Below are 18187 nucleotides of genomic sequence, written 5' to 3' on the forward strand. Positions count from 1 at the left end.
GGAAAAAAAGATCAAGACAGAAAATCAAAGTCTTCCGTGTCCTTGCGTTACTCTGGCATACAGCTACTAGCCTACTAATAAAATAAAAATACATTTTAAAATTCATTAATGATCAACACTCCTTGCCAAACTATGTTTGTTTGTTTGTTTGTTGCAATTGCTATTCGTAGTAATGCACTTCTCCAAAAAAAAAAAACAGCAAGAAGTGCCTTTTATTGTTCCTGGGTCTATCGACACAGGTGTCAGTCATCTGCAATCAATCAGTCTCACAAGCTGGCTGTACGAACAGACAAGTGGGCTGGGAGACATAAAAATGTGTAAAAACATCCGTGTCAAACTGCTGAAACAGGTCATCCCTCATTGTGTACTCTCGTGCTGCACATTATTAACCTAGACTCACAAAGGCACACCATGCCCCATTCAGAATTTTGGAAATCTGGAAATCTTCATTATAAGGAATCAGTTTGAAATGGCTCCACCAAAAGAGTTGTTTTGTCTATTTTTGGCACAGCCAAGTTCTCAGCCTCCTGTTAATAAAGCAATCTAAGGAGATTGTAGGGGATTACCAGATTTTGTAAAGAAGCAGGTGCAAGACCACTTAAATCCTTATGGTTAAGAGAAGGAGACTGAAATTGGCACCCAGTGAATCGATCTTAAAACCAGTGTATTGCGGACAAATTCTCTGGTTTCAATCATTGTGCTTCATGGACTGATGGACTGCTACCTCCTGGTAATTCCTACAAGGATCCCAGAAGTTTTGCCTGATAGTATCCATCCATTCACCACTGGCCAACCAGCAGTGGACCATGCCTGTAAGGCATGCAGTTATCACATTAAATAATATTCAACTTCTATGAGAGACAGAAGATGAGACACCAAAACACCCAAAGGCCTAATCTCTTCCTGTCTAGCCAATTATACATTACCCTTCTGCAGGCTTCAGACTGCAATCAGCACTGGCACAGTCAAGATCAGGTCCAGACACTGCGACCCATCTACACATTGAAAAAGTAGCTGATAGGATAAGCCATCCAGCAGCCCCAGGTTGGAAGAGTCTTCATTTAGTCACACAAAAATACAAGCTAAACAAAATTATAGTCTACTTCAGAGGATCTGTTGCTCTGTGAGATCAAAGTCTGCAAAGGTCAAGGACCAGTCATATAGAGACAGTTGCAGTCAGAAAACAAAAGTATACCATTAACTGATTTAATGAGCACTGCTTCTCTGCTATGGGTCAGAAATGGAATCTGATGGAAACGTGTAGATATTTATTTCTGAAAATTAGATTAGGTCCAACGTTTTTGTGATTATTTGAGTTTAGATGTGTTTGTTTTTTCTTAATTGGATTGTTTTCAGCTATCATTTGTAATGTCATTCAGCAAAGCAATCCATACATAGTAAAATATCTGGTATTAATTCATCCAACAGAGTACATATGAGTCTAATAGGGACCATATGTACTCTGTCAGGGTTGATTTAACTCTGAACATTTTACTGTGTATGATTTTATCAATTATTTATAAATATGAATAATATGTTTTATTTATATGTTTTTAATGAATTTGGTCTGTCCAGAACCAAGTTTACTTGTATGAACAAACACATGAACAAGTACAAATGCAGATTCAACTATTACTGTGAACACCAGTAAAACTGTAAAACAGCTTCCTTTTCATAGATACGAAACATAATCACATACAAAGAATTATTATCATTAAGAAGTAATGGCCTTAGACATTTAAGATCATTGTCCACTGAGATCATTGTGTTTGATTCTGTATAATGCTGGTTATTGCACGTCGTCAAAAATGCCCTGTCTCTCTGCCCTTTGTCAGTTCCACTAAAATAGACATAAATATGAATAGATATAAAATACGTAAACACCCCAACAGACAGATGACTTTGAACAAGATGCAGAAGTTTGCTGTTTCTATACCATATTGAATATGAATAATACATAACTATTTAATGAAATAATACACAGTCCAGAAAACTTTTAACACGGTACCATTGCAGGCATTTAGCAGACGCTCTTATCCAGAGCGACTTAACATTTTACACAGCACTTACATGAATCCATTTATACAGCTGGATATATGCTGAAGCATTGCAGGTACCTTGCTTAACGGTACAACAGCAGTGTCTTACCTGGGAATCAAACCTGTGAAGTCCAGTGTGCTGGCATGGATGTGTGTGTACTACTAATATATAGTATTTGTGTTTGTTACTTATACATTCATTGTTATATACCATTGTTATATTTTTTCTGCCATACTTTCATATTGTACTAACCCCAGCCAACCTATATTTAGGTAGCAGAATGTATGCCTGAATGTATGATTATGAAATCCATAATAATAAAAAAAGTTCATAAACAAAGTACTGTATCTGTAGGAGATACCATTTGAGTAGTGGCATTGCGTGATGTCATTTCTTGTATTTTTGCCTTACTCATATGGAATCTACAACACGAAAAATTAGCATTGTTGTGAAATGTATCATTATGAAATGAAAAGTGTTGCCATGAAATAAAAAAGGAAAAAGGGAAAAAAAACAGCTACTTGAAAACATGGAAAAATTTGGAAAAGTACCAGTATCAAATAAATGCCATTTTGAAATAAAATCTGTTATTATAAAATAAGAATTAAATTAAATGTAACAATTTCCTTGTTAAAACGAGTATTAATTCACATTTTATGAGTTCACTTATTGAGTTGTTTCAAAATGTATTTACTAATTTATATATGTATATATATAGCTGCATTTATTCATATTATAAAGGCATATTTATTTATTTGATAAAAATTGGATTCAATAAAATCGGGTCCCTAAATAGGTAATCTGCCGGCTCGAGTCCTTTATGTCGGCCAGCGACAGTTCACTACGCAGGCGCAGTCTGTCTTCTGAGAAAAAAAGACGCAGTAAACCGTGTCAGCTGACTCCCAGCATCACTTACAGCCAACACACACTGCATTCTGTATTCAAAACGGAAAAACAGCACACTTTGATCGAGTTCGGTGTTATGCTACCTAGAGTACATTTTGATGAAGGGACAACTCCTTCGCTATGGCGGCAGAAATACACCCAAAACCGCAGGCTCGTACACCCATACTGTTGAGTAAAATCGAGGCTTCTCAAGATGTGGTGAACACGGCGGTCATCATTCCAAAAGAAGACGGGGTTATTAGCGTGTCGGAAGACAGGTAAGGATATGATAATGTGTCATACCAGCACAAAGTGCAGTAGCTATACGCATATTAATTGAACTCGTATAATCAAGCTATTTGTGGATCCAGACCTCTGCCTGCATGAACCTGTTTACTGCACAGCATGCAACTCTATCGGCAGCATTCGTAATTGACACATAAATATGGTGAATAATTAATATAACCGTAGCTATTTAATTGCGTTATATTTAGCTTGCTCGTTTGCGCAAAATAGTTGCATTTCGCAAACGGAAGCGTAGTTCTCCCCTATTATTGCGCTTAGGTCGGTTGTTGTCATGGCTGACACCTGCGTTCGTTGAACACATGGCACGAGTGGAACTTGGTTAGTGCAGTTACATATTGATGTTCGGAGTTGCCCATTAAATCTATAAATGCTCTCTGAAATCACCCCTTTGTGCTAAAAGAAAAAATGTGCAGGGAATTGCCAAAGTCAGCTGACTTGGCAAACGCAGATATCCAGGTCAATCTTCTTTTCCAGGGCGCCGGACTGCCTCCGCAAGCAACAATCGCACATCCGTACCCGTAGCTAAGAATGAAGTGTTTTTCTTTAAAAAATTAACATTTCGTTTATGTATATCCAAATGACGCAATGTATTTCAGCACTATATTCCAATTCTGATTTATAGCCAGTCGTTTCAGGGAAATATGTGTTTACCTACGGCGACATTAATGCGAGAGCCCAAGTCCTGGTGTTTGTGGTGCACCAACGTATTGTGCAGGCACATGTAGTAGTCATATTGAGTGTATAGCTGACTTTAAGAAGCAACCTGAAATATCTTAGTATTGCCTTCTTGTGTCTGCTTTATATGCTCAAAGACACATGAGTACTGTATCTTAAAATTCAGTGTTTCTCAACCCTGGTATTGGGAACCTAATGTGTATGCTGGTTTTTGTCAAAGCCAATCTATTGGTCAGTTATGGTTGTTGAAAATGTGATTAAGTTTTTACCATATTTGCATAACTTATTTTAACACAATGCAGGTTTTGCTTGTTGCTGTTTGGTGTGAGTAAACTCTATTCATTTTGCACAGCTGGTTTCAGGTTTCCACACTCAGCAAGTGTGACTCAACTGATTTCACATGTAATTGAATCAATTAAAACTTGAGCCTCTTTCACTTGAACTTATTTCCCATATAGTACACTGAAGCACAGTGAATGAAAGCATAGTTGGACTGATTGAAATTCCTGGGATGTGAATATGGGACATTTATTTTTTGGGCATAATAAGCTATTTCTGGCATAATAAAGCCAATATTCTGTCTTTAAGGGGGTAAATTGTCTGTCAACAGATGGGAAAAGTCAAATTAATAACAATTAGTGTCTCATTAAAAACAATTAGCAACTTGCCTCTATGGTTGGAACAAAAGCCACGCTGGTTTAGACTATAGGATGTAAAATAGTTGGTGAGTGAATGCTGTGTGTGCCCTGTGTTAGATTGGCAGCCTGTCCAGGGTGTATTCCTGTCTTTTGCCCAATGCATGCTGGGATAGGCTCCATCACCTCCCGGGACCCTGCCCAGGACAGGCGGGTATAGATAATGGATGGATGGATGTAAAGTAGTGCACACTCTGCAGCTGGACCTGGTATGTGAGATATGGGAGGTGTAGCAGTAACTGAAGAGTTGTAACTGGCAAAAAATAGTTTTACAAAAATAACATACATGTGATGTTAATGTATAAGGGAGGGTAGAGTTGGGTGTTAAAGCTAGAACAGCGCTTTGAATGCAGGCTGTGTGTTACTGTTCCATCTTTCTTGTTCCAGAACAGTCCGGGTATGGCTGAAGAGAGATGGTGGTCAGTACTGGCCAAGTGTGCACCACACCATGCCAGGTAGGCTACCTCTGGATGGCACTTGTTCCCTGGCTAGAATAGGGGTTCATGAAGAAGCAGAATGTGCACGCCCAAAAATGTCACAGGTGCTGAGTGTATGGCATAGACTGATGGAGAACGACACTTTCTCTGTCGTCTTAGTCAGTGACAGCAAGTACCGTTACAAGCTAGTTTATGTTAAATTGTCAAAATGGCAGTAACAAAACAGTATAACTATGAAGTAGAATTCAAACAGTTTAATTGTTCAATTTCTTTGCCTTTGCAGTAAAAAAAGTTCTTTAACGTTGTCATTTGCTCTTCATTTAAAAGAAGGTATCGGAACAGGCACCATTTAGGCACTGGTACCATTTTAAAAGTATTCTTTTAGCACAGGTATTAGCAAAGTCGAAACAATACCTATCCCTAGTTGCTGGTGTCTTTTCAAGCTTCTAATAGCAAAATACATTTGTCATGTTGATTCTTTTGGTTTCTCTTGTTTTGGGAAAATTGACGGGAATGTGACTGTTCTTGGAGGACCACTGGGGAACTGGAACCACTGCTGATAATTGCCTTTCTGCCCCGTCACATGCCCAGCTGTTTTGTATTTATCCAGAACATTACAGATCACATCCCTACCTCAGTGTTCAAGAATCAGTCTTAACTGGACCTCTTCTCTTCTCCCCGAGTTGTGCGCCCATTCACTCATACATTTACCCATTCGCTCACACTTAATCACACTCGTTCGTTCAATTAATCATCCACTCACTCTTGCGTGGAGAGTCTTTCATTCACTCAGCCACTTATTGACTCATTGTTCATTCATTCGGTGAGCCAGTCGTTCACTCACGCACTAACCCAGTCTGCCCTTCATCTCCTGTTCTCCTCTGCAGCTCCCTGCTCCTGCATGTCCTTCAACCCAGAGACCAGGAGGCTGTCAGTGGGCATGGACAGCGGAGAGGTGTCTGTAAGTCCTTCACCGTCACAGGCTCTGGCCTCTTAATCACTGACCAGCTACCTGCTTAATAGAGAGACATTGTTGTTTCAGATTTGCATAACTTCCTCAAAATACACACGGCAAACATTTCAACTGGAACAAACTCCATATTGACAAACACAAGGGTTAGAAAATGCATAGTTTGTATTTGGTAAATTTACCTGCTCTGTAGTTACAGCAGAAAGTGTTCATGGTGTATGGTACGTTGTGTTTCATAGTAACAGAATCAAGGTAGTAGATATGTACTCACTGAGGTTTGTGCTCTGGTTATATTCCTTTCTTCTCTCCCCTGTTCTGCACTTAGTGGGAGAGTGTTCTTAGTGTTCTGCACTAGTCTTAGTGGAGATTCCCCTGAGCATACAGTGACATTTTGTGCATGATTGGTCATTTCCCCTACAAAAGCAAAAAGTGTTCGGTCTTCTAATATGGTTTGTAAATGGAAAGAACATTGCCTTTTACAGCTGTTACAGCCCTTTTACAACAAATGTGGTCATTCTGCATAGACTTTTACTCAATCTCTTTGTCTCTTTCTCTCTGAAAGGAATTCATCGTGTCTGAGGACTACAACAAGATGACCCCGGCACTGAGTTACCAGGGTGAGACAGGATGTTCCAGTTATAGATGATTCTCAGATTTAATAGCAGTAAATTTCCACACAGTTCAGTCAGTTCCTTCCTGGGTGATTTCTCTGGAACTTCAATGGGGTAGTACTTGGAAATAAATAATACTGCCTTAGATACAAAATTGGCATCTGAGGTCACCTTGATTTGCTCTTTGATTAAATTACCCTCTCCATCTGCGGGCTAGATTAGGGCATCTGTTCTGAAAGTGACCAATGTTGTGCATTTCTTTATTCCCAGTGCAATAAAGTGGGGTTGATGTTCTCATAATGTGTGTGTATGCATGTATGTGTGTGCGTGTGTGTGTGTGTGTGTGTGTGTGTGTCTACGTGTCTCCAGCTCACCAGGGCCGAGTGACAGTGGTTCTGTTTGTCCTGGAGATGGAGTGGGTCCTCAGCACTGGACAGGACAAGAGCTTCACCTGGCACTGCTCTGAGAGTGGCCAGCAGCTGGGCAGCTACCGCACTTCTTCCTGGGTCACAGGCCTACAGTATCCTTCTGCTTGTCTTGGACTGAGCAGAAGGCTGTTTCAGGGGACCCTAGGGGGCGTAACCCTTGAGTTCTGGTGGTGACATCATAATAGGCCTGAACATGCTGGATTGGCTTCGAAGGTCACATGTCTAGGGGCACTACACAATATGACACAGCGCCACACTACAATAACCACAGTGCACGGGTACAAGAGTAGAGCTGCACATTGTGCGGCCAAAAAAGAGTGTAGAAGTACCCTTCCAAATTCTCTGCTCTGGTAAGTAAAAATCCGAAGATACTACTGGCTTCGGTTGAGCTTTGTTTCACCGAAGACCATTTCCTGGTGAATGGTCATCTCCTTTAAAAAACCAGGATGTTGTTGTCTTGTTCATGGGAACTGTGACTGTTGACACACATGTTGTCAAGCATGACTTCTGACCTCAGACTCCCTACCTGTAATACCCATTGCATCCCTGTGAGCAATGACCTTTGACCTCAGAGTCCTTGTGAGTAATGACCCCTTACCTCACACTCCCTGTCAGTAATGCCTTGTGACTCCCTATGTGTCATGACCTCTGACACCAGACTCCATGTGAGTCACGTGTTTTGACGCCAGTGTTTTCGTGAGTAATGAGCTCTGACGCTAGTCTCCCAAGAAGGAATCTTTAACCAGAGGCTTGCAGGTTTGACGTGGAGACACGACATGCCTTTGTGGGCGACCACTCTGGTCAAGTGACCATTCTGAAACTGGAGCCCGAAAGCTGCAGCCTGGTCACCACTTTTAAAGGTCACACAGGTAAGACAGTCTAAACCAGGTAAATTAATCCAAATGAGGGAGGTCACTCCATGATCAGGTGAGGTTCTGATCGTGTCTGTTATTTGTGTTCTTCTCTGACCCCAGGCAGTGTGACAGCTCTCTGTTGGGATCCGGTCCAGCGCGTCCTTTTCTCGGGGAGTTCCGACCACTCCATCATCATGTGGGACATCGGGGGTGGGAAGGGCACGGCCATCGAGCTCCAGGGGCACAAGTATGTTTGGGGGGCGGGGCCTAAAAGAGATTCAGGGACGGGGTGGGGTGAGGAGTGGAATTAGAGGTTTGGGTGTGTTGTTAAATTCAGTCTGAGGCACTGGGGCTGCATGTTTTTTTTCAGGATTGTACAAATTAGAGGAAACCTCTAATGACAGGCCTTGGTTCACTGGTACCTGAGAAGTTAACTTACTTTTCTTTGAGAGAAAGCTCCTGTGTGTCCTTGACTATTCTACAGTGCAGATAGCAAGTGTACAGAGAGTGACAGGACCATTAAAACAGGATATAATCTTTTGTGTGTGTGTGTGTGTGTCTGTGTCCCTGAACAGTGAGAAGGTGCAAGGACTGTGCTATGTGCCTCACACACGGCAGCTCATCTCCTGCAGCTCAGATGGAGGCATCATTGTCTGGAACATGGACGTGACACGACAGGAGGTTACTTTTTTCATTTTCGTTATTAATTGTGCAGATAGACTATATGGGCTTTTGTAAAACAATAACTGTCAATACCATCTGTCATACTAGTAAATCTGAATCTGAATTTGAACTTGAGAGAGGATTTGTTTTTGAGTGTGAGACCGGCAGCAAGAAGAGTGTGTGTGTGTGTGTGTTTGTGTGCGTAGGACAGGGAAAAGGGTTCGAAGGAGTTAGGGAGTGAGTAGCCTTGCATGCTAGTGAGAGAAGAGTCATATCTTTGTTATACCTTATCTTATCACATCTCAGTACTGGTTGCGTAGCTTTGGAAGTCGCACCTTAAAACCGATCTTCTATGTGCTGAATATTTTCTCCCTCCCCTTCCTCCACAGACCCCTGAATGGCTAGACAGTGACTCGTGTCAGAGGTGTGAGCAGCCCTTCTTCTGGAACTTTAAACAGATGTGGGACAGCAAGAGGATCGGCCTGCGGCAGGTAGGTCACCATGGCAACATGCCCTTCTGCTGACATGCTAACTCGACATTGTTGCATCATGTCACATGAGCACGCCTTTGCTCTATCATGCCTACACACCGACGCACTGACCACGCCCTCCTGCCTGCTTTACACACCGGTAATATTTCTATAATGCCATGGCAATGCTGTTACACAGATCAGAATTATGAAAATTGTAAATGCCATTATAAATGTAATTTTGCTTCAGTACAATGCTTCAAAATATCTGAGACATCAAAGAAAATAAGAGAGGATAAAATGTCAGTTTAAAGTTTAACATTATGTTAAACAAGCTGGCTAGAATAGCATTGTTTACCCGCTGCTCTTGGGTCATTATCATATGAAGATTGCTAACTTTAGTTATTAATTAGTTGCTCTCCTAGGTTTGTTTTATAAACCCATGGGTTCTGGCAAGGGTCCAGGCTAGTTATTTGCTTTCTCGAGGTAAATTTCTGACTCCATAAACTGATCCACTCATCTGCGTACTAACGGAGGGGACTCCACACACCCAACAAATGTATCAAATTGTTGATAATTTCTGAAGACTGATCACAAAATGGAGCAGTACATGAAAAAAAAGTTCAGTTTGATTTTTAAATCACAGCAAATTGGTTTTCTAATAACATTTACATATTTTATCTTTTTAAAAATATTTTTTGGTGGGGTGGCAAAGTTAGGCAGGGCCGTCCACCCCTCCTGATGTATCGAGGGGGAAACCCTGCTACTATGCTACCAATTTCTAAATATAGGCTATGAATCGCAGCGTGATTGATTGTTGACCTTCACAGATGTGCATGAACAGACAAAAAAGCTTTTCAGAGTGTAGATCAGTGTAGATTTTTACTCAGCACTTATGTCCAAGTGTGTTTCATTAGTGATCCACTACGCGGCAGCAAAAGCTCATGGTCAGCAGCTTAGACCTTAAATCCTGGTTGTTGTCCTTTTGGGAGTGTTATTGCTGTGCAGGATTTCACACATATTCAGATTTTTTTAAATCAGGTAATCCCATTCATTGTTCTTGCTTTAGCCAATCCACGCTCTATAAAGACCAGTGACTCTAGTAGTGCCCTGAAGCTCATTAACATGGGCACTGAATATAAATGTATATGCTCAAGTGGGTCCTTGAATTTCATAGTGAATGCTTTTGAATTTGCTCTGTTGCATGTGCTAACTGTGAGAAAGTCAAGGTCCATAACCTTTCTAAGTAATGATGGAACACAATGGCTCGGCTCCTGGCTGCCCATTTCCGTTTGTCATTTCATTTGCTGTTAGCGTGGCTCCACAGTGTAGAGGCCAGAGCCTCAGAATTTCCTGTGTTCTGCTCTCCCAGCACCACTGCAGGAAGTGTGGCCAGGCTGTGTGTGGGAAGTGCTCCTCCAAGCGCTCCACTATTCCCCTCATGGGGTTCGAGTTTGAGGTGCGGGTGTGTGACAGCTGCCATGTCTCCATCACCGATGAGGAGTAAGTGAATAGCTGGACTGGTCACATGACCCCGTATCAATATTACTGTGATACCCCAATAGAAGAGTGGGTGCAATATAACGAACTACACATGCACTGTTGAAAACTGTCTTTGTAATGCTCTCAACAAAGCCTCTATAAACTAATTTGAAATGTCTAAAAGAAAGAATTTGTGTCAGCTCTAGAGAATCGGAAAGCTATTGACTCAGAAAAGCACTAGCTGGAAAGTCACACTGGCTGATCTGTGAGCTTAAAGCTGGTTCTTGCTCTGTCAGAAATTAAGTAGCATCAGTGAGATGAAAGATTTGGTTTTGGCATATGAAAAGCAGGTCACGCTAATTATTCTGAGGATGAGAAATTACAGTCCAAATTGATTTTTTTTGCTGAAGTTCTGTAAGTACATTGTAATTGCTGCTGTGATCTTAGTGCAGTCTAATACAATTACACCCATTCTTCACAAGCCTGAGGTTGTAGTGTTTTATTGGTTACGTCACCGTGGTCATAATCTTCGTTGTTCATCTCTGTGTTGTAGCCGCGCCCCCACAGCAACATTCCACGATAGCAAGCACAGCATCGTACATGTGCACTTTGAACCCACACGGGGCTGGCTGCTGACCTCCGGCCCTGACAAGGTCATCAAGGTAAGACTTGCAATGTGCTCCGCAGTGGTAAGGGCAGTCTGGATAAGAGTGTCTGCTGAATAACCATACAGTAAATGCCCATCGGTCCGACGGGGTGGACTGTGATGGTGTGGACTGTGCCGTTATATTGTCAGCCCCCATATCCTTTAGTTTAAATTTACAGATCTCTCTAATGCACATTCCAAAGTTTTTGTGACTTGTGTAATCGAATTCAGCTTTGTGCTCATTGAAAGATCTTTAATGAGTCATCCTAAATGTGCTTCAAACGATTGGAAATGGTTGGAAAGGCATGTAAAACTCATTCTGGCTGAAGAAAAATCAACCATTCCTGAGTGTGTTAGTGAATATGAACCTCTGAGTAATGCTGGATTGGATATTTGCATATTTGGTCTTGAGGGCAACAAAATATTCAAAAGGCAAATTAGTTTAAATATACATTCCTGTTCTGTAGTTGGTAGAACTCAAAGTCAAGAAAACAACGTTTGTGGTACTGTGTTCTCGACATTCTAAACCTACTGTTTGTACACTGGGAGTCCCTCTCACCTGAAACATACCATCTCCCCTACAGCTATGGGACATGAGCCCAGTGGTGTCCTGAGGGACCTATGCCACCCCTCGTTCTCTGAGAGTGGGGCAATGTTCATGTGTCATCAGAACAAGAGAACGACAGGAGCAAAAAAACAATGAACACCTGAGCATCTGAACAGAAATTGAAAGGGAGCTGTGAAGCACAGGATCTCATGACTTCCTGTTTTCTGAGCCTTGTCTTTGGTTTGTTCTTTGGGTTTTTCCTTCATTACTGTCCTTTCTTAACCCTGATCTCTGATATGTGTTATACCGATCTCTGATTGGCTGTCTTCACTGTGAAGGGGAAGAACTTGCCGTGTTTGCCTACTGCTTTTCGTTTTTGACTTTTGGAATGAAAAAAATATGAAACAGAAGGTCTACTGTTTCAATGGTTGATTTTTTGAAGGCGTGGGATGGGAGAAAATGGAGTGCTTGCTTTTTCTCTGTGACCATTACTGTACGGGGGTGACTTGAATTGGAGGACTTGCAACCCCCCCCTCCGTGAATTTGTGAATTTAACGCTGTGAACAACCAAGAATCACATGGGTGAAACTGACGTGGCTTTCAAGCGGAAAGCCAGGATGCACGGTTTACTGTCTTCGTTCTTCCCAGAAGAAGCGGGGCTCTCCTGGAAGTACTGATCAGTGGGGGAATGCTTTTTTTGAAGGGAATGGAGACTGCAGTGACACACTACTGTACTGAAGCACCCAGGAAACCTTGACTTGATGTTGGTGGGAGATCAGAATGTGTCAGCTTCTTAGGGGGTTGACTGTTTTTCATTAATCAACAAGATTCATGTTTTATTTTTCATCTGTGCTGTCTGGCATTTGAAATGCTCTTCAGGAGTTAGTGTAGACCAGCATTTCTCATCTGCTGTTTCAAACGTGCATATGGATTTTAATTTATGCCAGGCAATGGTGCATGCAATTGTCCGTGTATTTTGAGAGATCGTAAATTGCTTAACAATTGAGATCACAGTTTCAGGTTACTGTAGCTGTAGCAGGGTTCCTGTCACAAGATTTAAGTGGATTTAAGACAGAAACAACATATCGCCACAGGGGCAGCCCAATTTTGTTAAAATGAATTACATTTGAGCCGTCAATGCCATGTAACAGGTGACTCGGAGGGCATCAGTGTGCCTTGTGCTGATGCCTGGCACTAGTCCTCCTCTTCTGGTTAGTTGAGAAAAGGCATGCGTGTGTGCGTGCATGCTTGCTTGTTTGTTTTGCCCCACTTTAATGCTGTTCGAAGCCTTTTAAAAGATGCTTTGCTGCACTTGGCCATCTTATATGATTGGTTGATTGGAATTCCTAGCATGATTTAAGCACAGCTGCTATTCTGTTGCGCACTCTATATGTATTGCACTGATTTAAGATTTCTTTATAGATTTTTAAAGAGGTAGCTAATTAATTAGTTTTTATTGTGTGCGAGTTATTTCTGTGTATGCACAGGTTGTGTGGGAAGCTGGTGTGTTCTGTACCCTGATCGCGGTAGCAACATGTTTTACTGTCGTTGTGTGTTCTTGTCTGTTTTGTGTCACTGTCCCAGACTGTTCACTGTCACATACTGTATTTTACACTGATGGTATGTGCATATCGATTTATCTTTCACTGATGGTATGTGCATATCGACTGGAGTTCAAAGGTTAGCCTTGGAACAAACCATTCCTCAAACTAGCCCCTATAACAGTTTGGGGATTGGCTGCTTAGGGTGTGTTTTCCCTGTAGTTCGTTGGCCTGTTTGTATGGATTACCAACTTGCTGGCATCACCTGTCACTTAGCAGAATTTTTTTAACTTGACAGGTGACTGTTACCTGCGTGAGCATGTGGCTGTGATAGCACAGAAGTGTTTACCAGTTCACATAGAAGTGTTAGCAAATACCTGTGTCTCTAGTTTGGAATTGTTATTAAAACACATTTTGCGGATAATAAGTGTTGGCCCAGGGAAAGGGTCTCAAACTCCAGTCCTGTTGGGCCACAGTATCTGCTGTTTTTTGTGATTTACTTTCAATCAGCAGCCAGTTTAGGCCTTGGAAGTAAGGTGTGTAGTCTCTTTAGTTAGTCATTGACTTTAATTAAGCCCTTAAGTACAGGAACACGTACAAACCAGCAGACACAGCAGCCCTCCAGGATTTGAGTTTGACATCTCTGGAAGTTTCCTGTATTTTGTCATGGCAAACTACATACATGGTATGGTTCACCAAACATACATTGATTGTCTTTAATTTCTGGGGTATGAAAAAACACTGTTGAGCAGTTATGAATTGTGAATTCCAAGTAGTATAAGCTTCTGCCATAATACATGAAAAAGAAGTTTTTTCATCACTAAAAAATATTTAAAATTCAGCATGAGAATCATTACATAATTGCTGTGAAGAAGCTTCCTGTTACTATGCATTTGGTTTGTTGTTACATTTTGTTGTGTTTGCTCATAACTTTTTGTGTTTATTACACAAGTAACTACTGTAAAAGTAAGTATCATTATTGATTTTGCTCCCATTCCTGTCAGCCAATCAGACCAGATCCTGAAGGGATAATCCCTTCCCCTGTGCCCCCCTGGGATGGCCACTCTACTGACACTACAGACTATAAAACTTCACGAGCATGTAAACAGTTCTCTCATCCAGCATTCTATTACAGCAGCTGAGAGACTTGGAGAGCATCGATGAGGGAGCTGAAGAAGAAGGCTCCTGTAGCCTGTGTTAGTGTGGGCCTGAGAGCCATGTTTGTATGCCCGGTGTAGGAAGCTTTACAGACAGCAGTGGTGTGGTTCTGCCCTCTGCAGCCATCACAGCAGAGGTGAAGAATTGCATTGTGAAAAGAAGCAGCTGACTGATTGCACTTGTTTTGTGCAGAGATAATGAAATCGGTGGATCCTACTTCCTGCCCACAGGGAGCCAGGAAGCATAACCAGAAAGTATCTACCACTGCTTAAAAAATTAATATTTACAGTCAGCTACATCACACTTTTCCCTCTCTTCCACACACTTACCCAACATCATACATTGCGGTTTTTGCCATTTCATTTGGGGGTTGTCACAACCTCAGCCTCCCCAACATAATGTGGGCTGTGGCATTCTAGTGGAAATACATTGCACTGAGCACTAAAATGAACAAACTGCTGCAGAGGAGACAAGCTGAGCTCTGAATTTAAAAAGGGAAGTCTCATTTTTGGGTCAGTTAATGTTAATGTTCCCACAAAGAATCCTGATATCTGGGTGATGACATTTCTGATAACAATCAGGTTTTGGTATCATTTTTGTTAAGACCGTGGGTTGTATTAGCTTTGTGGCACTCAAGGATGACGGTACTGGCTGACATTAGCCAGGCTTTTTAAAGGCCGTCGGCCTGACATTCACGTATTATGATGTGTAGGAGGCCATTGTCAGCAGCCTGCACTGGAATACAGTCATTTTCAATCTAAAAGCCAAAGTGTCACAGTGCCATCCTGAAGTGAAAACTGCAGGCAGATCTGCTGCATCCCTGCAGAGCTCACAAACACAGAGGCATTTAAACAAGCTGGGAGTTACAGCACTGTCTTTCCATGAAAATGGGTTTTAGTGCAGGGATATGGACCAAAGGCCAGGGTCAGTTAAACCAGGGTGTGGTTTGTCGCTTCATTTGAAGTAGAGATGCAAGGAAGTCATGCATTTCTTTTCTTAGATAATACTGAGGTGGATGTGGCTGAAATGAAAACAATTTAGAGAGACAGAAGAGAAGTATATTAGCGTTGTGTAAAGGCAGTGGTCTACTGGGGGTATTCATCTACAGCCCTTGCTCTCCACAGCACAAGAGAAGATATAATTAGCACACTGAGCTAGGGACTGAAGGTTCCCCTGCCAAGGGAACTAATCGCTTTGTAGTTGAAGCTCCAAGGGCTGACATTCTGTACAGGATACTGACATACAATTCTGCAGCACCTGCTTAGAATTATTACCTAAAGTTCAGGACTACATTGTGATTAGACTGAAGCAGCTCTCAAATCTTTCAGTAGCTGATAGCTGGTTATAATTGGTAAAAAAATAAATCTTGGTTCACAGTCATCTGGTCATTCTGGGCGTAGTCTTCTTGTGATTGAGTATAAACAACATTCTGTTTTTGTATACATTCCAATCTATGGAATATCTTAAAAATCTTTAAAAACATTTTTTTTTCCAATTTGAGGCATGGATACCTGCTGTTGAAGCAGGTTCAGTTAAAAGTTCAATTAATTTTATTGGATTTAATTACTTTTTATTTTTATAAGTGACTTTTTGGACAAATTAATACCTACACAAAATGGTTTCTGAACTGAATCATTGGGAAACTTGTATATGATATTGCATGAACAAAATCAATTTGAACATACTGTACTTAAGTTTATAAATGCAAATGAAATCATATATGTATCCATTTTATTTATGTGTGTGGATAAAATGTATAATGTGTGTATTGTAACGTATGTTATCCTATAAGCACAATAATTAATGATTGTAATTTGTCTGTTGGGCCTTCATGTTCTGCTGTGATGTTGTACATTATGTTTAACTTGGCAGATTAGGAATACTGGTCAATACTGTTGTCCTCATTAAGTTGTGAGATGAAGACTCATTGCTGTCTGAAAGTTGTTCGTTCCAATTACTTTTTCAGATGAGGAGAGAAACAGATGAGATGGGGCTGAATCTCACTGGGAAAAAACACAAAAATTTAAAAATATTTTTTAGAAATCACCTTCATGCATTTCACTTCGCTCCCCTCCCACACATTCATACAATTCCGTGTCACTGATGCATGAATAATAAAAATGTATTTTAAACAGCGCAGTTTGGTGTGTATCATTAAGCTTGTACAGTAAAATTACAAAACATTGGATCATTTAGCATACTGACCACATCATTAATTCAGAAGGGTATAGGCATGCAAAAGAATGCAATTACAGACTTTATTATGATCAGTTTCAGATAAATCTGGCTTTATTTTTAAAGCGGTACAGCACTAATCTTTCTTACGCTGGTCTGGCTGATGTGGAAGACCTGATATAAAGCCTATTCTCCATTTTATCAGGCCCTTCACAGAACCTTGTTAGTGTCACATGCCCTCCTGCTCAGGACTCAAGGCAGTGTCACGTGACCTCCAGCTTGGCACTGTAAGCAATAGCACATGGCTATGGTCACCAGTTTCTCTCCCCATTTTCTTGCATGGTACTTAAGTCCTCCACCCACTAGAGGTCACGGTAGCCTCTTTGTAAAGCCACTTCTCAACTATCCCATTTGCACGTCCTCAGTCATCTAAGTGAAAAAGTAATCAACACCAATTAAGCACAGACAATGATTGACAGTGATGTTCACAAGCAACACTCAAGTGTTAAATTCTTTTTGATTACTCACTACTAAGGACATGCTGCAGTATTTTTAAATGCTATACAGGCAGGGGCATGTTTGTTATGTTAGAAGCATTGGGACATGCCCACATTAAAATAAGAGCAGTGATGTGATGACCAACACCCTAGGAACAGACTCCAGGAACCCCAAAAGATGAGACGGCAACAGTAGGTGCAATAAATGACAATTTATTAGCCAATGCGCATACACAGGGAGAGTGTCTCTTAGGCAGTCCAAGAGAAACTGGACTTCTATGACACGTGTATAGGCGAGTAACTATGGAGTGCAGAGTTCTGTGTGTATGTTAGGACCTTAAAATCGCTAGGTGTGCAGTGGTAAGAGTCAAAGTGGAATGGTAGGTTAAAGTGAATGCAATTTATTGATTTATTGTACAATATTTGTGACAAACACGCCTGCCAAAGGCCACCGAAGTGGCTTTCCAAGGGGCCCTCCAGCACAGAGACACAGGGAGAAGATGTTCAAATAGTCCACATTTATTTGCAAGGGTTTGGCAAGATGTTACTGCCAAGGAGCAGATGTAAAAACACTGTCATGACAGAGGCTCCCCCATGTGAGTGGGGATGGCAGATTTAACCTGTGCGCACTGATTACCTCACTACGCACAGGTGCAGCCACTCCTGCTCCCCGGGTCCAATTAGCCTGGCCAATTATCTAATTAATAACCAATTATCTAACTAGCCAGGTCTAATTAGCTTGACCCAGGGCAGGTGTGGCTGCTTAAACCAGCCATCCCCACACCACAATATTAAAAATGACAATATACAGCGGTGCAAAAGTGTGTGTGGAGTTAAATGGCTATGCACATAGGATTGCACATTTCCACTTATATACAAAAAGATCAAAGGAAAAACCCAAGTCATCAAATGAAGACACAAGGATAACAAAACAGTACATTACTGATTCTGCTTACGCTATCTCTGCAAGCATACCACACCAGGTTAACCTTTGTATCTGGCTGGGTGCTGACCCATAAGTATCAAGATCTTTAGTCAGCAACCCACCACCAAAGACACCAACTTGTTCCCCATGACATTGGCTTTCCAACAATACAAAACATGATT

The 18187-nt window shown here is 41.3% G+C and overlaps 1 protein-coding gene across 1 annotated transcript; it reads left to right on the forward strand.

Moving 5' to 3' along the window:
• Positions 1-2901: 2901 nt before the first annotated feature.
• Positions 2902-16543, forward strand: LOC118222258 (WD repeat and FYVE domain-containing protein 2). The gene is made up of 12 exons (XM_035407695.1): positions 2902-3203; positions 4989-5056; positions 5926-5999; positions 6571-6625; positions 6989-7139; positions 7804-7916; positions 8022-8148; positions 8477-8582; positions 8954-9055; positions 10407-10537; positions 11070-11178; positions 11747-16543. The coding sequence occupies exons 1-12, from the start codon at positions 3067-3069 to the stop codon at positions 11774-11776; spliced, it is 1203 nt and encodes a 400-aa protein (XP_035263586.1). The 5' UTR covers positions 2902-3066; the 3' UTR covers positions 11777-16543.
• The last annotated feature ends 1644 nt before the right edge of the window (positions 16544-18187 follow it).

This window comes from Anguilla anguilla, chromosome 3 (assembly GCF_013347855.1).
Source record: "Anguilla anguilla isolate fAngAng1 chromosome 3, fAngAng1.pri, whole genome shotgun sequence".
Taxonomy (NCBI): domain Eukaryota; kingdom Metazoa; phylum Chordata; class Actinopteri; order Anguilliformes; family Anguillidae; genus Anguilla; species Anguilla anguilla.